Source organism: Mastigoproctus giganteus, chromosome 10, assembly GCF_048544385.1.
Source record: "Mastigoproctus giganteus isolate SK-2022 chromosome 10, ASM4854438v1, whole genome shotgun sequence".
In the NCBI taxonomy this organism is placed as follows: Eukaryota; Metazoa; Arthropoda; class Arachnida; order Uropygi; family Thelyphonidae; genus Mastigoproctus; species Mastigoproctus giganteus.
In genome coordinates, this window is record NC_143584.1 from 102,930,883 (window position 1) to 102,948,530 (window position 17,648).

Genomic DNA, 17,648 nt, shown 5'->3' on the forward strand with positions numbered 1-17,648 from the left:
GGAAGCACTGCAAAATTCACTTCCACCTCTGCCTGTAGCTACTGTTAATCTATTAGTCTGCAAACTGCACCAAGCTAGCAGCTTTCCAACCCTCCTAAAACTGCCTCTATATCATCAGCAAATATTCTTGCACACTTTCTATTTAACTGTATCCCATCCCTGTAGAAGCTGTCTCTCCTGTTAATAAGCACAGACCATACTCAGAAAAGTTCTACCACATGAGCCTTACACAATCTCTCCAGGGCCAAATTTATTGGCAAGGCTCTAATCATACACTGTCAGGTTTGGACAGAATTACAGACACTTGCAAATTTCACCATACCTCGCAACTTTTTTTTCAACATTGACCTGTACTTGTTAAGTCTGCAGATCTCCTAATCTCAATATCATTTGGTGTCTATGTATATAACAATATCACATATAACAAATCATTGAGATATCAGAGACGTGGTGTCACACAGATATAAGGAATGCAGAACTGGAATTTGGGGAATACAGTGTGTACAGAAAGGATAGGAAGGGAGGAGGGGTTATGCTATTAGTTAAGAAACAAAATCCAAGGAAGTGAAGCCAGTTGACATCACGGGACAGTGCAGTGTCAAGTCAGTTTGGTGTGACATAAGCATTGGGAGATCAAAATTGAGAGTAGGGGTGTGCTATAGGCCTAATCACTCTGATGGGCCAGTAAATCAGAGAATCTTATAATGGGGGATTTTAATTTCCCAGATATCTGACTGGAATTTGTGGGTTGGTAACTCACACACTAGCAAGGCTTATGTGGATTTATTGGATGATTATTTTCTACATCAGCATGTTCAGGAGGCAACTAAAGAGAGTAATACTCTTGACCTGATTATCAGTAGTGATTCTTCATGCATTAAGAATCTGCAGATAAAGGAACCACTAGGTGGCAGTGATCACAGTGCGCTGAAGTGGGATTTACTCAAAGAGGTGACTACCAATCAGAGCTAAAGGGAAGGGTTTTTGTTTTCGTAAAGGCGACTAGGATGGTCTGAGACAATATTTAAATTCTATACAGTGGGACCAACTGATGATGTTACCAACAGCAAATTCAAAATGGGACACATTCAAAGAACTTATTTAGGATGCTACTAGGCTTTACATACCAACTAAGAAATACTGTTCAAGGTTTAGGCCTAAATGGATGTCAGATGAACTAATGAGAAATATAGCAGAGAAGAAAAATGCATGGGATACATATAAATTAATGGGTGACATTGAAGCCTATGATAGATATAAGATCTGTAACCAAGTCACAAAGGAGATTAGGCAGATTATGAGAAATCCTTGGCAAAGGATGCAAAGAAAAACAGAAAAGACTTCTTTACCTATGTAAACTCTAGAAGGAAAGAGGAATCAGATTGGTCCACTGGATATTGATGGTTCAACGGTTGAGGATCCTGCTCAGATGGCTAACAAACTAAACGGGTATTTTGCATCAACATTCACACATGAGGAGTTATTCAGAAAGGGGAATGCCAGAGGTGAAGTAAACTCTGGCAGTGATCTAGATGATTTTGTAATAACTGAGAGGGAAGTGGAGGAGAAAGTATTGAGGATAAACATAAAGAAAGACACCTGGGGTGGATGGGATCTATCCAGTTATATTAAAGGAGGCAGCAAAGGAAGTAAGCAAACCCTTAGCCATAATTATGAGAGCTTCTTTGGACTCAGGGGAGGTACCCATAGACTGGAGATGCGCAAATGTGACCCCAATTCACAAAGGAGAATCAAAGGCTGACACAAGTAATTATAGACCTGTGAGTTTAACTTCTGTTCCAGGAAAATTAATGGACACACTGGTTAAAGAAGCACTGCAGGATCATCTAGACAAGACTTCAGTTATAGCTCGGACACAGAATGGTTTTGTTAAGGGAAAGTCTTGGCTTACCAATTTGATTGGATACTATGATGCAGTCACAAAAGAACTGGATGCAGGGAATAACTTTGATATTATATACAGTAAACCCCCGCTATTCGCGGTATCTGTATTCGCGGTCTCCGATTTAATATAAAATGAAACCTAAAAATGTGAATTTTAAAGCGCCGTGAACATTTTCCGCCATAAAAAAACATGGGCGTGGTTAAAATTATCTTTCCTGGTCAAAACAGTGCTCAGTGGGTGGGGGAAGAGGGGTGGCAAATTCGCGAGCGTGGATGTTTCTCATTAATCCTTGTTCAGTATGTGTTATGCGCTTGTCATGGAAGGTTTCGTCGTTGGCTTTTAATTTATATGCTTATAAATTGAATAAATTTATCAATTTATAAATTGATATGCTTACAAAAGTGATAAATCTACCATTTTGCAGTGTAAAACACTTTTTCGAGCGTATTAATGGAAGAAAGTGACTTTATTGTGGACAAGTTCTTTCTAACCCATACAAAAATATGGCTATGAATAACAAGGGAAATGTGAAAAGATCAAAGAAGGTGATGACATTAGCGAATAAAATTGAGCTATTAGACAAAATTTCTAATGGTAAAAGTGTCTCTTCAGTAGCAAAACATTATAAAATCAATGAGTCGACGGTATGATCAATCAAAAAATCGGAAGCAAAAATCCGCCGTAGTGTCCATGAAAACGCGCTAATTGCTTCAAAAATTTGCTCTGTAACTCGTGATGTTAAATTAGAAAAAAATGGAAAAGGCTTTATATCTGTAGATAGAAGACCGAACTCAAAGTAAAATTCCGTTAAGTTCACTCATCATTCATGAAAAGGCAAAACTCCTTTATCAACACTTTAGCAAAAGGGGATAAGTTTTTTAGCTAGAAATTTGTTTGAAATTTCTAATAAATATTACATTTAATATTAAATTGTTTCTTATTTTCATTTCGATGCCTTATGCTTGCATTTCACTATGTACATAGTCATATTATGAAGGTACATATAATACATACACAGACAAAATTTTAGACTAGTTTTTCTTATATATTTCATACTTTGGAACGGAACCCCTTTATTACTATGGAAGCCATAACTCAGCATTCGCGTTTTCTGTATTCGCGGCATTTCTCAGGACCTCAGGGTTTACTGTATTTGGATCTTAGAAAGGCTTTTGATACTATTGCACATGGAACTGCTGCACAAATTGCTGCTATGGATAAAGGGATGGTTGAGGGGGGAGAAGACAGAGTGGTAATCAATGGACACCGCCATCATGGACTAATGGTATTAGTGGAGTCCCTCGGGGTTCAGTGTTGGGTCCATTATTGTTTTCTGTATTTATAAATGATATTGATGATGGTATATCAAGCTTAATGTCCAAGTTTGCAGATGATACAAGGTTGGCAGGGTTATTAAGGACACTACTAACACTATGCTGCTGCAACAGGATCTGGAAAGGTTGAGCAGATGGGCTGAGAGGTGGCAAATAAAGTTTAACATTGACAAATGTAATATGGGAAACAGCAATCCCAGAGTAACGTATCAAATCTGTGGTACTACACTGACAGTGGTAGAGAATGAAAAGGACCTGGGGGTAATTGTGCAGGCAGATATGAAGTTCTCTGAGCAGTGCAGACTGGCTGCAAGAGTAGCTCATGGTGTCTTGTCGATGATATACAGGAATTTTTTTAGCAGGGATAAGGAGGTGATTATTCCCTTTTATAAGGCAATGGTCAGGCCACACCTTGAGTACTGTATACAGGTCTGGAGGCCTCATTTCAAGAAGGATGTAGAGCTGCTGGAACGAGTACAGAGAAGGGCAACAAGATTAGTGAATGGAACAAAGGGTTGCTCTTACGAAGAAAGGCTTAAGTTTGCAAATTACAGTGTATGGAGACTAGGCACCAGCAAGGTGATCTGATAGAGGTGTATAAAGTCTTGAATGGTTTGAGAATGCTCAATGCCGATGGGACTCTTCCTCTTGCTCAGAATAATCACCTGAGAGGGCATAAATTCAGATTGAGGAAAGACAGATGTAGGATAGACGTGCAGAAATTTGCCTTTAGCCAGCGGGTAGTTGGTTGGTGGAACAGACTTCCATCCCTTGTTGTGGAAGTTGATAGCCTAAATAAATGTAAGGCTCAGCTGAACATGTATTTCGAACGAATGAAGGGATGAAATGGAAGTGGGTTTTTTTTTTTTTTTTTTTTTGGCATATGCCTCTACTAATGCTAAGTCTTCACATCTCCTACTCTTAATGACATTATTGCCAATATGTTCAACAATATCACTTTTTTTCCCTTAAAAGATGATATCTTCTCTAAGTCATCACTTTTTGCCCCTGGCAGACATACCCTGGTTCTATTCCACTTACCTTTTGCACAATATATTTCCTGTTCCCCTGATAATAAAGTCACCGACAATAACTAGCTCCTATGGAATAGCACATTCTGCCTTGATATTGCCATTGCATTGCCTGATGCACAAAAGTGAGCTCTGGCATCGAGTTGGGCAGGGAGAGATTGATGGACCCCCCCCCCCCCCCCATTTTAATTCCTTTGAAGGCATCTTACCCTACTTTCAAACTAATAGATTCACATCAGAATGCCGAGTTCTTGCCTAATTTCTTTCCACTCTTTCACCTAGCACGCATAAAGACATCCTTGGCTAAATCATGTCTTGTTCCAGAAAAGCCCACAAATGTTTCACAAGTTGCACATTTTTTTTAGGCTGCGATGCATTGGAGAATTGCCCTCTTGGTTCTCCCGAGCTACAGCACTATTCTTCCTCCGTGCCCATTCTTTGCTGCTCTAGTCGGGAGCATGATTTCCGTTTAAATACAATTTAAATGAAAATTAATAACATTAATGAATTTAATAGAAAAAATTACTTAACAATACTACACTAAGCTAATAAATTGCTAAATGCAGTGATACATATTATGCTATCTAGTTTTACGCTATACTTCACACTGTCAAGTTTGAGATATGCGAATTACACTAACATAAATGCAGAATGATACTTTTGTTTATAAGTAACACACAACTATAAATTTGTATGTACAGCATATAATATTTGGATAATTTGTTTCATTATATTATTAAATAATCTGTCCAATAATGAACATTAACTTCTCTGATAAACTTTCATCTAAGAGATAATTAAACAGTTTCCTTCAACAAAATTTAAACTATTTCAATAAAATCTTCCATTTCTTGAACATGTCTATATAAATTTGTAATCACCGTAATGAATCTTTAAGCAAAAAGCATGTTCCTATAAATGTAGTATTGAACTTACGGTATACATACACAGTATTGAACTTACGGTATACACGAGAAGTGAACTCAATGAAATGAATAAGAAATGTAGTGATTTACAATAGGATAAAATGACAAAATAAGATAGTATGAGGTGACTAAAATAAGATCACATTGCACTATTATTCATAATTTCAATGTCATAGTCAGAGGTCATCCACCGAAATTATGAGAAAGACTGCAATGCTTCTGTTTCCGACATGTTCTGTATGCTATTGACATATTATGGACATTTGAATTTTGAAGTAATAAATCAGGCCTAATAAGTTATGCCAATAATTACAATTATAAGAAATGCATATAGAACATAGATGACCTTACAGAAGCAAGAAAGAACGAGAAAAATGCAGTCATGATATGAATGAAAAAATAGGAGTAAAACTGGAGGGGCTTACCCATTACCTTGCAGTACTAAAAATGGCTGATCTGCACTGTCCACATATATATTTCTGTGTGGTGTACACTAGCAGTGCCTGGTGTTAACAGTTAGAGAAAAAAAAATAAATTTCAGGACATTCATTCAGGTTCCTGTAGTTATTTGCATAACTACAGGAACAGGTTTGCAACCCTGAACTATCTGAGCCCATCTTTTTATCTCCAACTCATTAATCTTTCGGCTTTCCTCCATTTCTACATTTTCCTTCTCATCAGCCATTAGTTTTACAAACAATAATCGAGATGCTACCAACTTCCTTCACCCAACCTACTTTTTGCCATAAAGTTTTAGCCTCTGTTCTCTGCTGCTTTGTAAGTTATTATAATTCTTAACTATCCTAGGCGGTTTGTTCGGCACACGTATTTAATTGCATTCATCATCATACATATTCATACATCCTTTAATCATCTCCACCACCATTCCTCAACAATTTCAATATTACCACAATTTTTTTTTTTTCTCTAACTCTAACACCAGGCACCGCTAGTGTGCACCACACACAAATACACAACCCTCATACAACACGGTAATTTGGTTCCTACAAAATTTCGTGTAATGCGAAACAGTGTTATATGGGACTAAGAACCAGTACAAAAATGGGGGTTACGTTCCAAAAGCTAACAAAAATATGCTTTTTTTTTTATAACTATCGGAAACTTAATTTTTATAGTAGTAACTTAAATAGTAATAACTGAATAAATGTCTTACCTTACAAACTGTGATACTTATATGTGAGATAATGTACATTCATTTAATTTTCTTTCTCTTCGTCGCTGCTAAGCACAATCTCTTCTGCAGCATCTAGATTTAGTGTACCTTCTCAAACTGCACTCTTCGAAGTCACAATTATTTTTTATGGTCTCAAACAAATACAAGTTCAATATCACACAACCTAACCCAGGGATCTCCAGGCAATGATCTCCCAACAAAATACAGAGGACCCACCTGGCTACGGAGGCACCCTTAAATGTTGATCTCCGGGTAATTCTCCAGTGGGGCAAAGTCAACTTAGCTGATTTCAATACTTCTAAAACTCAGTCCTGTCTTATATCTTGCAAAATGGATTCTTCTGCTCCTAAACTTATCTTTGGAGACACTCCGATTTCTAGGCAAGATGATCTCTTTTGGGGATGACCTTGACTTCTAATCCCTCTTGGCACATTACAAATATTGCTTTCTCTGAATTTAAAAAACTTGGTTTTCTCTTTCGCTTTCGGTGTTACTTTCCTTCAAAACAGCCGTTCACTCTGTACAAATCACAAATTCGCCCTACCATGGAATATTGTTCCCACATCTGGGGCAGTGCCCCCAAAACATCTCTCAGGCTTCTAGATTCCATTCAGAAGAGGGCAGTTAGGTTAATTAATGACTCATCTCTGAGTCTCTCCACTCTGTCTCATAGACATACTGTTTCTGCTGCATGCCTTTTCTACAGATACTTCCATGGGCACTGTTTTTCTGAATTGGCTTCTATAATTCTCGCTCTCTTTCAAAACAGTCCAAACATGTGCCACTCTCAACCAACATCCATTTACTGTCCAACTTCAAACTCACAGAACCAACTTTTCATCTTCCTCATTTATTCATTTAACTGCTGTTTTCTGGAACAACCTTCCTTCGTTTTTCCTGAAAATTACAGTGTACAGAAGTTCAAGTCTAATGTCAACAAATATCTTCTTTCGAGCTTCTCAACCTCCAACCCATGCACGGTGCTATAGGTTCTAATACCTCTCGTGTTTGGGGTTTCATTAAAAAAAAAAAATTGCTGTTTCTATTTTTAAATATTTATTTGATTTTACGAGCAAAAAAAAAAATCTGCCTGCAAACATACGTTGATCTGAACAAAGTAGCCATTTTCACGGCATTTTCTATTAGCAGAAAATATTCAGATGGGAAACCCTTATACAATTCAAATAGTTTATTTTTGCAGTCTATATACTTATTTTTGAATAATTTTGGCTTGAAGATCAATAATTAAGTTGCAATCTGGGATTGTAGTTTTCAGCCATAAAAGTAATTGGGTTCTCAAGCAAAAGCTTCTTTTTTCATGGGATTTTATATCAGAAAATCCACTTTCAAACTTGTCAAAAAGTAATTGTAATAACGAAAGGCAACGATTCTTTGGAAATATGTTTCTCTCTTAGCTCAGTACAACATTCAAAATGAAATAATTGTTTTGCTCAACTGGGATTTAAATAATAACAACTTATTCTGAAATGATTTGATGTCAACAAACAAATCAGACCAATTTTCCTTTCCCTTGTAGTTTTAAATTAAGAGCATTTAAATGACTAGATGTCTAGGAATGAATTGCAAATTACAGTGTGTATAAAGCCTTGAATGGTTTGAGCATGCTCAATGCTGATGGGATTCTTTCTCTTGCTCAGAATAATCATCTGAGAGGGCATAAATTCAAATTGAGGAAAGACAGATGTAGGATAGATTGCGGAAATTTGCCTTTAGCCAGCGGGTAGTTGGTTGGTGGAACAGACTTCCATCCCTTGTTGTGGAAGTTGATAGCCTAAATAAATTAAGGCTCAGCTGGACAGGTATTTCGAACGAACGGAGGGGTGAAATGGAAGTGGTTTTTTTTTTTTTTTTTTTTGGCTGATGCTGCATAAGCTTGCTTTCTTGCATCATATGCCTCTATTAATGCTAATTGCAAGATCAAACAGCCAATCCATAATTTGATAGTTGTTTTATTGGTTTCCCTTTTTCTGTGTTGAAACGTACGTTGATGTTTCAACAGCCACATTAAGGCTGTGTGATCTTGTAAAATTTACAGTTGAAATAACCACATTCATAAAGTGTTGGAGATCCAATACTTTCCCATAAAGAGAGCTTCTTGATGCACAATGCAGTGAATTCAAATCGGAGTTTCAGCTCCGATATCTATCATTTTCTTGGTTATTCTACCCATAAGCCCAATGTTTTTACCAATCATTTTTTGCACCGCCAGTTGTGACTCCCACCAGGTTTTTAATATTTAATCCTAACTTTTTGATAGACTGCAAAAATTTTCAAAAAGATATTTACCTGTAGTTGTTCTGAGCATACTCTGTAGATCAGCTAAATCTTCAACTGGTACAAAATTATCATTAATTCCACATATGAAGATGAGGAGTTGGGCTGTGTCATTTATATCAGTATTGTCATCCAGTGCCACACTAAAATATTTCATTTGTTTTATATTTTCCAAAAGTTTTTCGAACAAATTCTTTCCAATATCTTCTTCTCTTAGCATAATTGTTTGTCGAGACAAACTAATGTCTTGTATCATTGTTCATTTCTCCGGACAAATTCTTCCACAACTTTTAATTAACACCACTTAACAAATTCACCATCATTGAAAGGTTTACTTTCAAAAGCGATCAAATGTGCAACTTGATAACTGTCACATATTCAGAATGTTTTGTTGTTTTCTTAATTCATTTTGTAACTTTGAACACTTCTTTTCGCAGCACTCCTTTATGTTGATCATAAGATATATGATTGGAATCAATGTCGTTTTAAATTATATTCTTTAAAAACTCAATCTCCTTACACACCAAACACACTGCTTTTTCGTTGTAATCAATGAAGAAATAGTCTTCAATCCGCCATGGATCAAAAACACGACACTCCAAATAGATTTTCCCCTTTTGGAACAGTTTTAAGAATGATTTTTTTTTTTAATTCAATACAAATTAATAATTAATTCAATGCAACGAACAAGCTATATCAAAATACATAACTGTATTTAGCATACATATGACTGGACTGAACCACATGTACATGATTAATACAGTGGCAATCGATGCTGTTTTAGTTCACTTTCCGTGCGGGCCTTATAAAAATTATTCGCAGGCCAGATCTGGCCCGTGGGCTGTAGGTTGGACACCACTGATTTACAAGATTGTTCAAAAAGTTCTGTGGTGTGGTTGCAGGATTTTAGATAACAGTGACTTAGACTCTACTGCGCCATTGTGTATTATGTCTATACAAGTGAGTATTCAGAATAGTTTGTAAACAAAAATTCCTATTCCCACTGCCTGAATCTGTTTGAAAAGTATCTCAATTATGCTTGTTGTTTTTGGTTTTTAGGAGCATTAGCAACTAAGGCCATATTGCTCCGGGGATATGCGGTGGTCATTCCCTGACTGACCTTTCCGCATCCATATTTGGTGGCCATGGGCTCGAACCCCGGTCTAATCAAGAAGCGTGTGCTACGCACTGTTGCTCTTGGCCACCTGGCTATGGAGGTGCCCCTTGATGGAGGGGGGCACCCTAAATGGATGGATGGATTTAAAGAGGTACAAATAACAAGTAATATGATGATTCAGCTTTCCAGAAATGGAATCACTGGGCTAAGCTCATCTCAAAAGAACCCTGTTCTGAAGAGGGGGGTTAAGCCCTCCCCCATTAGCCTAAAAACTTATTGATGTACTTCTGAAATGAATGAAAACCAATTTTATCTAAAGAAAAATAAATACATATAATAATAATTCAATTGCTTTAATCAGAGTAAATGCAGAACAACTACAACTGTACAGCAGCTAAACATGTACTGAAAAATGAACTTCCCATACAACCACTGTTTCTCCTCCCCCACCCAATTCAATAAAATCAGTTCAATTCATTCCAGAAGTACAAGTATGACATAGTTGAGCATTTGATGAAATTGTCGCATGACTGAATTTGCATGCTCTTGGCATATATTTGTTTGAAGACAGTAATTTATTTCTAAACATCAGTCCATGAACGTGTGCTGTCATTGTTGTCACAAAAGTCCACTGCATTGTGACAACAATGCAGTTTACTGTTTGGATCTCGAATTGTTTTGACTTGTGTACATTGAGTAAAATAAGAATGGAGTTGCATCTGTGAGGCCACGATCATGGGCTCGAATCAGTCCTCTGACAGGTAATTTCTTGTATACACTGAAAGCTGTATACAAGAAATTGCTAGCAAAAATAACTAAATATGGAGGCATGCAGAGTTAATCTACAATAATACAAAAAAAAAATAATGTATCAGATAGGCCCCTTACTTGACTGAAGTAGCAGATGAGTTGAATATGTACTTGGCAACATTCTTTACAGCTGAAAGATAGTATGAACTATCCTCACAGTTCAACTGTAAGGGAAATGTGGAACAGCCACAAACTGTGACATGGCTGGATATGTCACAATGTGTCATCAGTTCCATAAACATTGTTCATTCTGGTTCCCACACGTTCATCAACCATACTATACCAACTCAGGTGGACTTCACACAATATTTTCCTGTTCCAAAATGTTTCCACTGCCTTACATTTGGGCATACGACCCATATCACGTCCACTGTGCTGAGCGAGGCCATTCCTATAATGCATGGCAGAGCCCCCAGTCTGCACTAATTGCAAAGCAAACTAGATGGAGCATGCCCATTCCATCTGGAATAAGTTGCCCAATATACCAGAAGGCAAAGCAACTCATCAAACAGATTATGACAGCACACGCTAACTATCCTACCAACAGAGATGTTAAGTTTATTCAACAGCATGTCTGCCTGGTCGCTGACCAGCTCAAGAAAAAGGCTGATGACATAAATGCCAATGACTCTTAATTCAAGAGCCTTATCATATAAAATAGTGGAATCTTCTGGAGATACCCCTATAGTGGCAACTATCATTAGAAATAAAATTATAACAGTTATGAAGATAAATTCCCTCAGCATCCCAGTAGCAGCTTCTCTACTTCATTTCAATTTATACCAGGCCTGGCAAAGACATTTCACCTACAGTTCAATACTTACAGACAGTGACCAGTTTGTTTCCATGAATGAAAGTTGCTGTTCTCAGCTATGGCATAGCACCATCTTGAATGCATCCATGCAGGTTCTGCAAACAGAGCCCCTCCACCAAGACTACATTACCACCTCCTTTGGGATCTTAAATAGATCCGATCACCTGTACACCTTCTCAAATACTTAACATGAGCCTATCACTGATATCACCATGGCCACATCCTCCACCTTGAGAAAGTTTGCTTTCTTGCAACCAAGGCATGGACAATCTCTGACCACAGGGCTGTGTCTTTCTCCCCAGTTTGTCTGGTCTTCTGGTGGATTCAGATCCTCCCATGAAAGATAATATCACTAGGTTCACCCTCACGTGTGACCTGTTCACGTCCACTCTGCTGGACAGTACACCTTTTGCCTACTCCCCTTTCAGCACAGAGGAACATGCCATGAAGATCACAAATATTCTTTTCAATGCACGCAACATCATAATTCCCAGGAAAAGACCTTCCAGAACTCCATTCCATGGTGGTGTAACAAACTCAAGTACACACAGTCAGAAAAAGGTTAATAAGCACAAATATAATTGCCACAAACTGAGGTGGATGCTCTCCATAAGGCTTACAGATTGATACACAATAACTATACCAAAACCATTCATGAAAAGAGTCTCTAGATGGAATCTGGTTGATACTGCTGGGAACTGTAACCTCTGGAGCATTGTTTACAAGACTGTAATCTCCAAGCTGCCTAGGAGTGAAGTAGTAAACTCCGCCCTCTCCCCCCCCTCTGGCTCCCTCATCAATCCTTGGGATGAATCCATCACAACTATCCTTTCAACCTTGTGTTCCAACAATGACCAGCCTCTTACAGAAGTGCAATATTGTTAGTGATTTTATATAGAGCTTATCACAAAAGGGGTTTTTGTATTTTCTCCTCTAAATTCTGCTTCCTCATCCACAAGCAAGCAAACCAACCAGGGAATATTGGCAATTGACAGCCATAGAAGATATTTAAAGGGCCCAATGGGCCAAGTTATATGGGCTGGTGGCAGAAATCCTTCCCATTCTCCAACTGTTTATAATTAAGAAGTCCAAAATATGGTAAATACCTGTTTCTGCAATATTCAATTCTTGCATTTATTTCAAAATAAGAATGGAACAGAGTAATGGGGGGTTGGGAGCAGTTAACGAACTGTCAATTTTATTTCCCTCAACTCTCTATAGATGGTCAAATCCAGAGTCAGTCACATTGGCTCCTAATCATCAAAAATGATTTTAATCAATTCACAAGAGTATGAAATATGAAGGCACAACCTTTTTTACCGAATGGAACAGCACATGCTTTAATTCTGCTTCAGGACTTCCTCCCACCCCTACTAAACACTTTTATTTTTATTATTTTTTTCTGCTATAATTCTCACCCCATGCAATGAATTGGTAGACAAATTTTCAGTTGATACTCTGGGACTGTCATATAGAATCAGAGAGGTTGAAAAGAAAAAAATACAAGAATATCACCATACACAAATGTACAATAGTGTTTGGCCACCTTGCTACAGCTGTATATGTTTAATGACAACTTAAACTGGTTTGAAATATTCAAGACAGTTTAAGTATTCATTTTCCAAGAATAAGACATAAAAGGGGGTCATAAACTTAAAACTAGTTTAAATAATACAAACTGCACAATTAAGGAAAAATATACAACTAATGTAAATTTTATCTCAAAAACTAACAAAAAAAAAAAATTGCTACTCAAATACACTATCCTGCCAAAATTCATGGGCCACTTCTAGTTGGGAACAAAACATGTACTATCCAAAGTAATTAACAGCAAGTTAATTAGAGTTGTAACCTGCTTTGATACATCGTGGAAGATCTGCTAATTTTAATAGAAATGTGGTGGAATGTGCTCTATTCCTTCTTTTTAAACAATCCATTAGCTCCACTAATGAAAGCTAGTAGTGTTGCCCTAATTCTTCACTGCAAATCATCCCACAGTGTTTAGTTCAATAATTATGTCTGAGTTTTGTGTAAGCTACTGCTATGTTCTAATGTTATTCTTTTCAACCACACATCTACAATCCATGGTTTTTGAGAAAGAATGGCCACAATGATGAGTATACAAAACATAGGCCAGAGCATCCATGGTTCCATGAACTGCAACCAGCAGTTGAGTTCATGTTATGGGCAACACATCTAGATCAATTCCATACCTCAAGAAATGCACTTCTTCCCCACTTAAAACAATAAACTCACCAATAGAGACAATTATCATTTCTGTAATTCTGTTTCTTTAGCGTGGTCTCAATAGAATGTTCCTGGGCAACTGAATGCATCGACATTTTAACTTGTGGCAACCATCATTTCCCTCTGAAACTCAGTAGCTGCTTCCGTGTGTACTCTTACACGTTAGAAACAATTTCTAGGATAACACTGCGCCGACCGGGCTAGCCGGGTGGGTAAAGCACCTGCCTGGCAACCCAAAGGTCGCGGGTTCGATTCCCGCCTCGGGCTTGGATCAAAGTACTGCAAAAAAAAAACCTTGGGAGGTGCATTATGGTCACAGAAGCCTATGCGCCAACAACTACCAAAAAAAAAAAGATAACACTGCTCACCTTTATAGGCCAAACTATCTGATTTTCCTGCAATTGGAGAGATGTCCCAACACTTCTGGCAGATAAACTTACGATAAGCTAAGGCCTCTGGCATTAACATTCCATAATTCTTTTGCCAGACTGTTTTTTTAGAAGTATTGGTAAAATTATTAGAAGGAATAGGAAAAATAAATAAAACGAATATTACCCAATGTTTGGCCCATTCCTTCTAATGTCTTCTCAGAAGTTAAATGAAACACTTACCAACGTTAAGCCGACATCTAAAAATGCTGGTTTCCGGGTCTTGATGTGTGAATGCACCCTCTTTAACATTTTAGAAGAACCCACTTTAAAATAAAACAAAAACTGCAAAAATACAAAAACTTGAATAGCTAATAATGCCGCAAAAAAATATGACTCGGGTTCGTAGGTGTCTGTTGTAGTTTCTCTCGGCACACATGCTGATGATTACGACAGCCAGATGGAACTTCAAAAAAATGCTGTTTACGATGCATACCCTGAAAATCACAATTACTCTTAATCAAAATGTACCGAAGTTTTTTTCTGGCGTTAACATTAGACTAAACATCACATCCAAATAGATTGTTGGCAGCATTTTAACAATTTTATTAATAGAGCAATCGGAAACGAACTTTCTTTCTATGAACTACTCTACACACTACTGTGTACCGTGATCAAGGCGGCTCATATGGTGTAATAAACGACCAATGAGGTGTGAGTGCGTGACGCATCCTCTTCATCCAAACACGTGACGAAGGGAAACTTCCAAGCTTACCTGTTAGTGGCAGTGGTTTTCGACCTTTTTTCAATAACGGAACCCCTAAGTAATTCATTTTATTTTGTAAACCCCCTACTCAATTTCCTGCCTGTTAGATCCGATTCTGATTCTCTCTCTCTCTCTCTCTCTCTCTCTCTATATATATATATATATATATAAAAGAAGGAATCTTTATTGTACAGTAAAGATACAATAATGTGCCCGCCACAGCCAGGGGCTTGACAAGGTTATGGGGTAATATAAAAACAAGTACAGTATAACAAAAAGATAAGATAACATGAAATTAACTACCATCATGTTATAGATATGAGTATATATTTCTGAGGCAGACAGTACACTACGGTATATACACGTTCATATGTACAAAGCACATATACTATGCTGCCACTATATTAGGTACACCCCTGCTGTGCACACAAATGGTTTGTCCCACAACATTGCAAGTCACATGACCACAGTTGTGGATATAAATTCAGCAGAACAACCTTTCTGGTATCAGTTAAGCGTACAAATAGTAGCAAGAATGGGGAAAAGGAGAGATCTGCCGGACTTCGAACGTGGAATAGTACTAAGTATCTCTGAATTCTTCACACACCATAGCTTCAAGGGTATATCGAGAATGGTGCAACGAACAGAAAACATCCTCTCAATGGCACTCCTGTGGAAGAAAACCGCTTGTTGATGAGAGAGGTCAGAGGATAGCTAGAATTGTGCAAGCAAACAGCCGGGCCACAATGTCGCACATCACGTCAGAACACAGCCTTGGTGCGCAGAACAAAATATTGCAAATGACCACTAGTCGCACTTTGTCGCAAATGGGGTACATAAGCCGACGGCTACATCGCGTACCTTTGTTATCAATAAAGAACAAGAGTGCACGCCTCCTGTGGGCACAGGAACACCAGTACTGGACTTTCGAGGATTGGAAAACAGTTGCTTGGTTTGACGAGTCGAAGTTCCTGGTACGTAATGTTAATGGAAGCCTCAGAATTTGGCGAAAACAACCTGAATCCATGGACCCCGTCATGTCTGACGACTACTGTGCAAGGTGTGGGGAATGTTTTCTTGGCACAGGTTGGGTCCATTGATACCTCTAGATTACTTCCAACAGAATGATATGCCGGTGCACAAAGCTCGAATCACTCTGGAATGGTTCCAGGAACATGACAATGACTTTTCTTTGCTGCAGTGGCCTGCTCAGTCCTTGGATCTCAATCCTATTGCTCATCTTTTGAATGGGCTGTTCGCTGTATGCCTAAACCTCCGTCGAATCTCAAGGAACTGCGTGACACACATGTCTGCATGGTACTCCATTCCTGCACCAACGTTTTCAGCATCTTGTTCAATCCATGCCTAGACGAATTCAGGCTGTTTCGAAGGTTAAAGGAGGCTCAACACGCTACTAGGTAGGTGAAGCTAATCAAGTGGCAGCACAGTGTACACAGTATATGCTTACAAGTCAGAATATTTCACAGGCGTACATTAAGTTATTCGGTTTCGCATTTTTTGTGAAACAGCTAGTCGGTGTACCTGCTACATGCCGTTCTGCGCCTCATAGCAGATAATATGTGGAGATATTGGTATGAGTCGACATCAGGGACCAAACAAAAGCGGAACAAGTTCGGCCAACGAGCGCCTGTAATTGCGATCCGAGGCGAATTTCTGGCGGTCTACTCCGATCATTAACAGGGCTTGTATTGTAGGAAGTACTTGGCAGGGTAGAAATTTGTCACTGATCGTCAGCCTGTTCTGCTGTAGCTGAAGAAGAGGGGTAGCTCTTATGGAAGGTAGTGGAAAATACCACTGACATATATCCCAGAAGTCAGTGGAATTGATTTTGCCAAGTGGTCACAGTTCTCACGCTGATTATTTGAAGCAGCCGTGGGATTTGAAGTTGGTTGGCTATGCTGAGGGTGGGGGAATCGATGGTTGCGGGTTGGCCACTTCAGTATCCAGTATTTGCTGGCAAGGATGGGCTTCATGAGAGAAGGTATCGCGGAGCCCCATATTTCAAATATATATTAAAAATATATGTTTTATGATAGTTATTACAATAATACAGCTATAAACAAAATTACAATTCATGATACAAATTATATTATTATTAGCCATATGCTGCACCAGCCAAAAAAAAAAAAATTCCCGCAATACCGAGAGAGAGAGGGGGGGGGGAAATCACCAAGAAAGCAAGAAAAGAATGATGATATCCAGCTCAGGACCCTGGGTTTGCCAAGCCCATACTCCTCAGATGTGAACCCCTGGGGTAAATATACACAGGTACTAAATGAACATCAATTATCGATCACCACAAAATTAAAGATACCGTACATCATTTTTATAATGAAATAAATACTTAAATTTAAAAAAAAATGTTCAATTATTATTATTAAATCAGTTATCATTAAATCAATTAACTTAACCCCAAATTACGTGGCACCCCTGGAATGTTGTTGCAGCTATAAGGTGCAGTGCACCCTGATTGAAAACCACTGTGTTAGTTATTGATAAGGTACGTAGTTGTAGCCTTAGCTTGCGCAGCGCATCCTACAACATAATAGTGCGACTCATTTTTGTAGGGTGGGTCGTTTGAAACCAAATAACGATAGGCACAATTGAGAGATTATAATTGATTATGGTAATCCACTACTTTAGCATCGTGATATCGTTCATTGCGCTTCCCGATCTGTAACTACGTGTTATTTTGAAGGAGCAGGCATGTCGCTCACTCAATTTGCCTATCTCTATGCATGGAATTTACGTTTTTGCGGGTTTGACATTTTTAATAATTAATTCCGTTTATTAGCTATTGGTCAGGAGTCCATACAAT

The 17,648-nt window shown here is 38.2% G+C and overlaps 1 protein-coding gene across 4 annotated transcripts in view; it reads right to left on the reverse strand.

Annotated features, from left to right (window-relative positions):
• The window catches only part of LOC150079193 (pleckstrin homology domain-containing family G member 5-like), a 559,615-nt gene extending 545,257 nt beyond the window's left edge, over positions 1-14,358 (reverse strand). For 3 of the 4 annotated variants that reach the window (XM_090382446.1, XM_090382448.1, XM_090382445.1), the window contains exon 1: positions 14,287-14,358. In XM_090382446.1, coding sequence (XP_090238572.1) covers positions 14,287-14,355 — 69 coding nt within the window. In that variant the 5' untranslated portion in view covers positions 14,356-14,358. Of the gene's footprint in view, positions 1-14,043; positions 14,223-14,286 lie in introns of those variants that run through there. The other variant, XM_090382447.1, reaches the window with a different exon arrangement.
• Between the last annotated feature and the right edge of the window lie 3,290 nt (positions 14,359-17,648).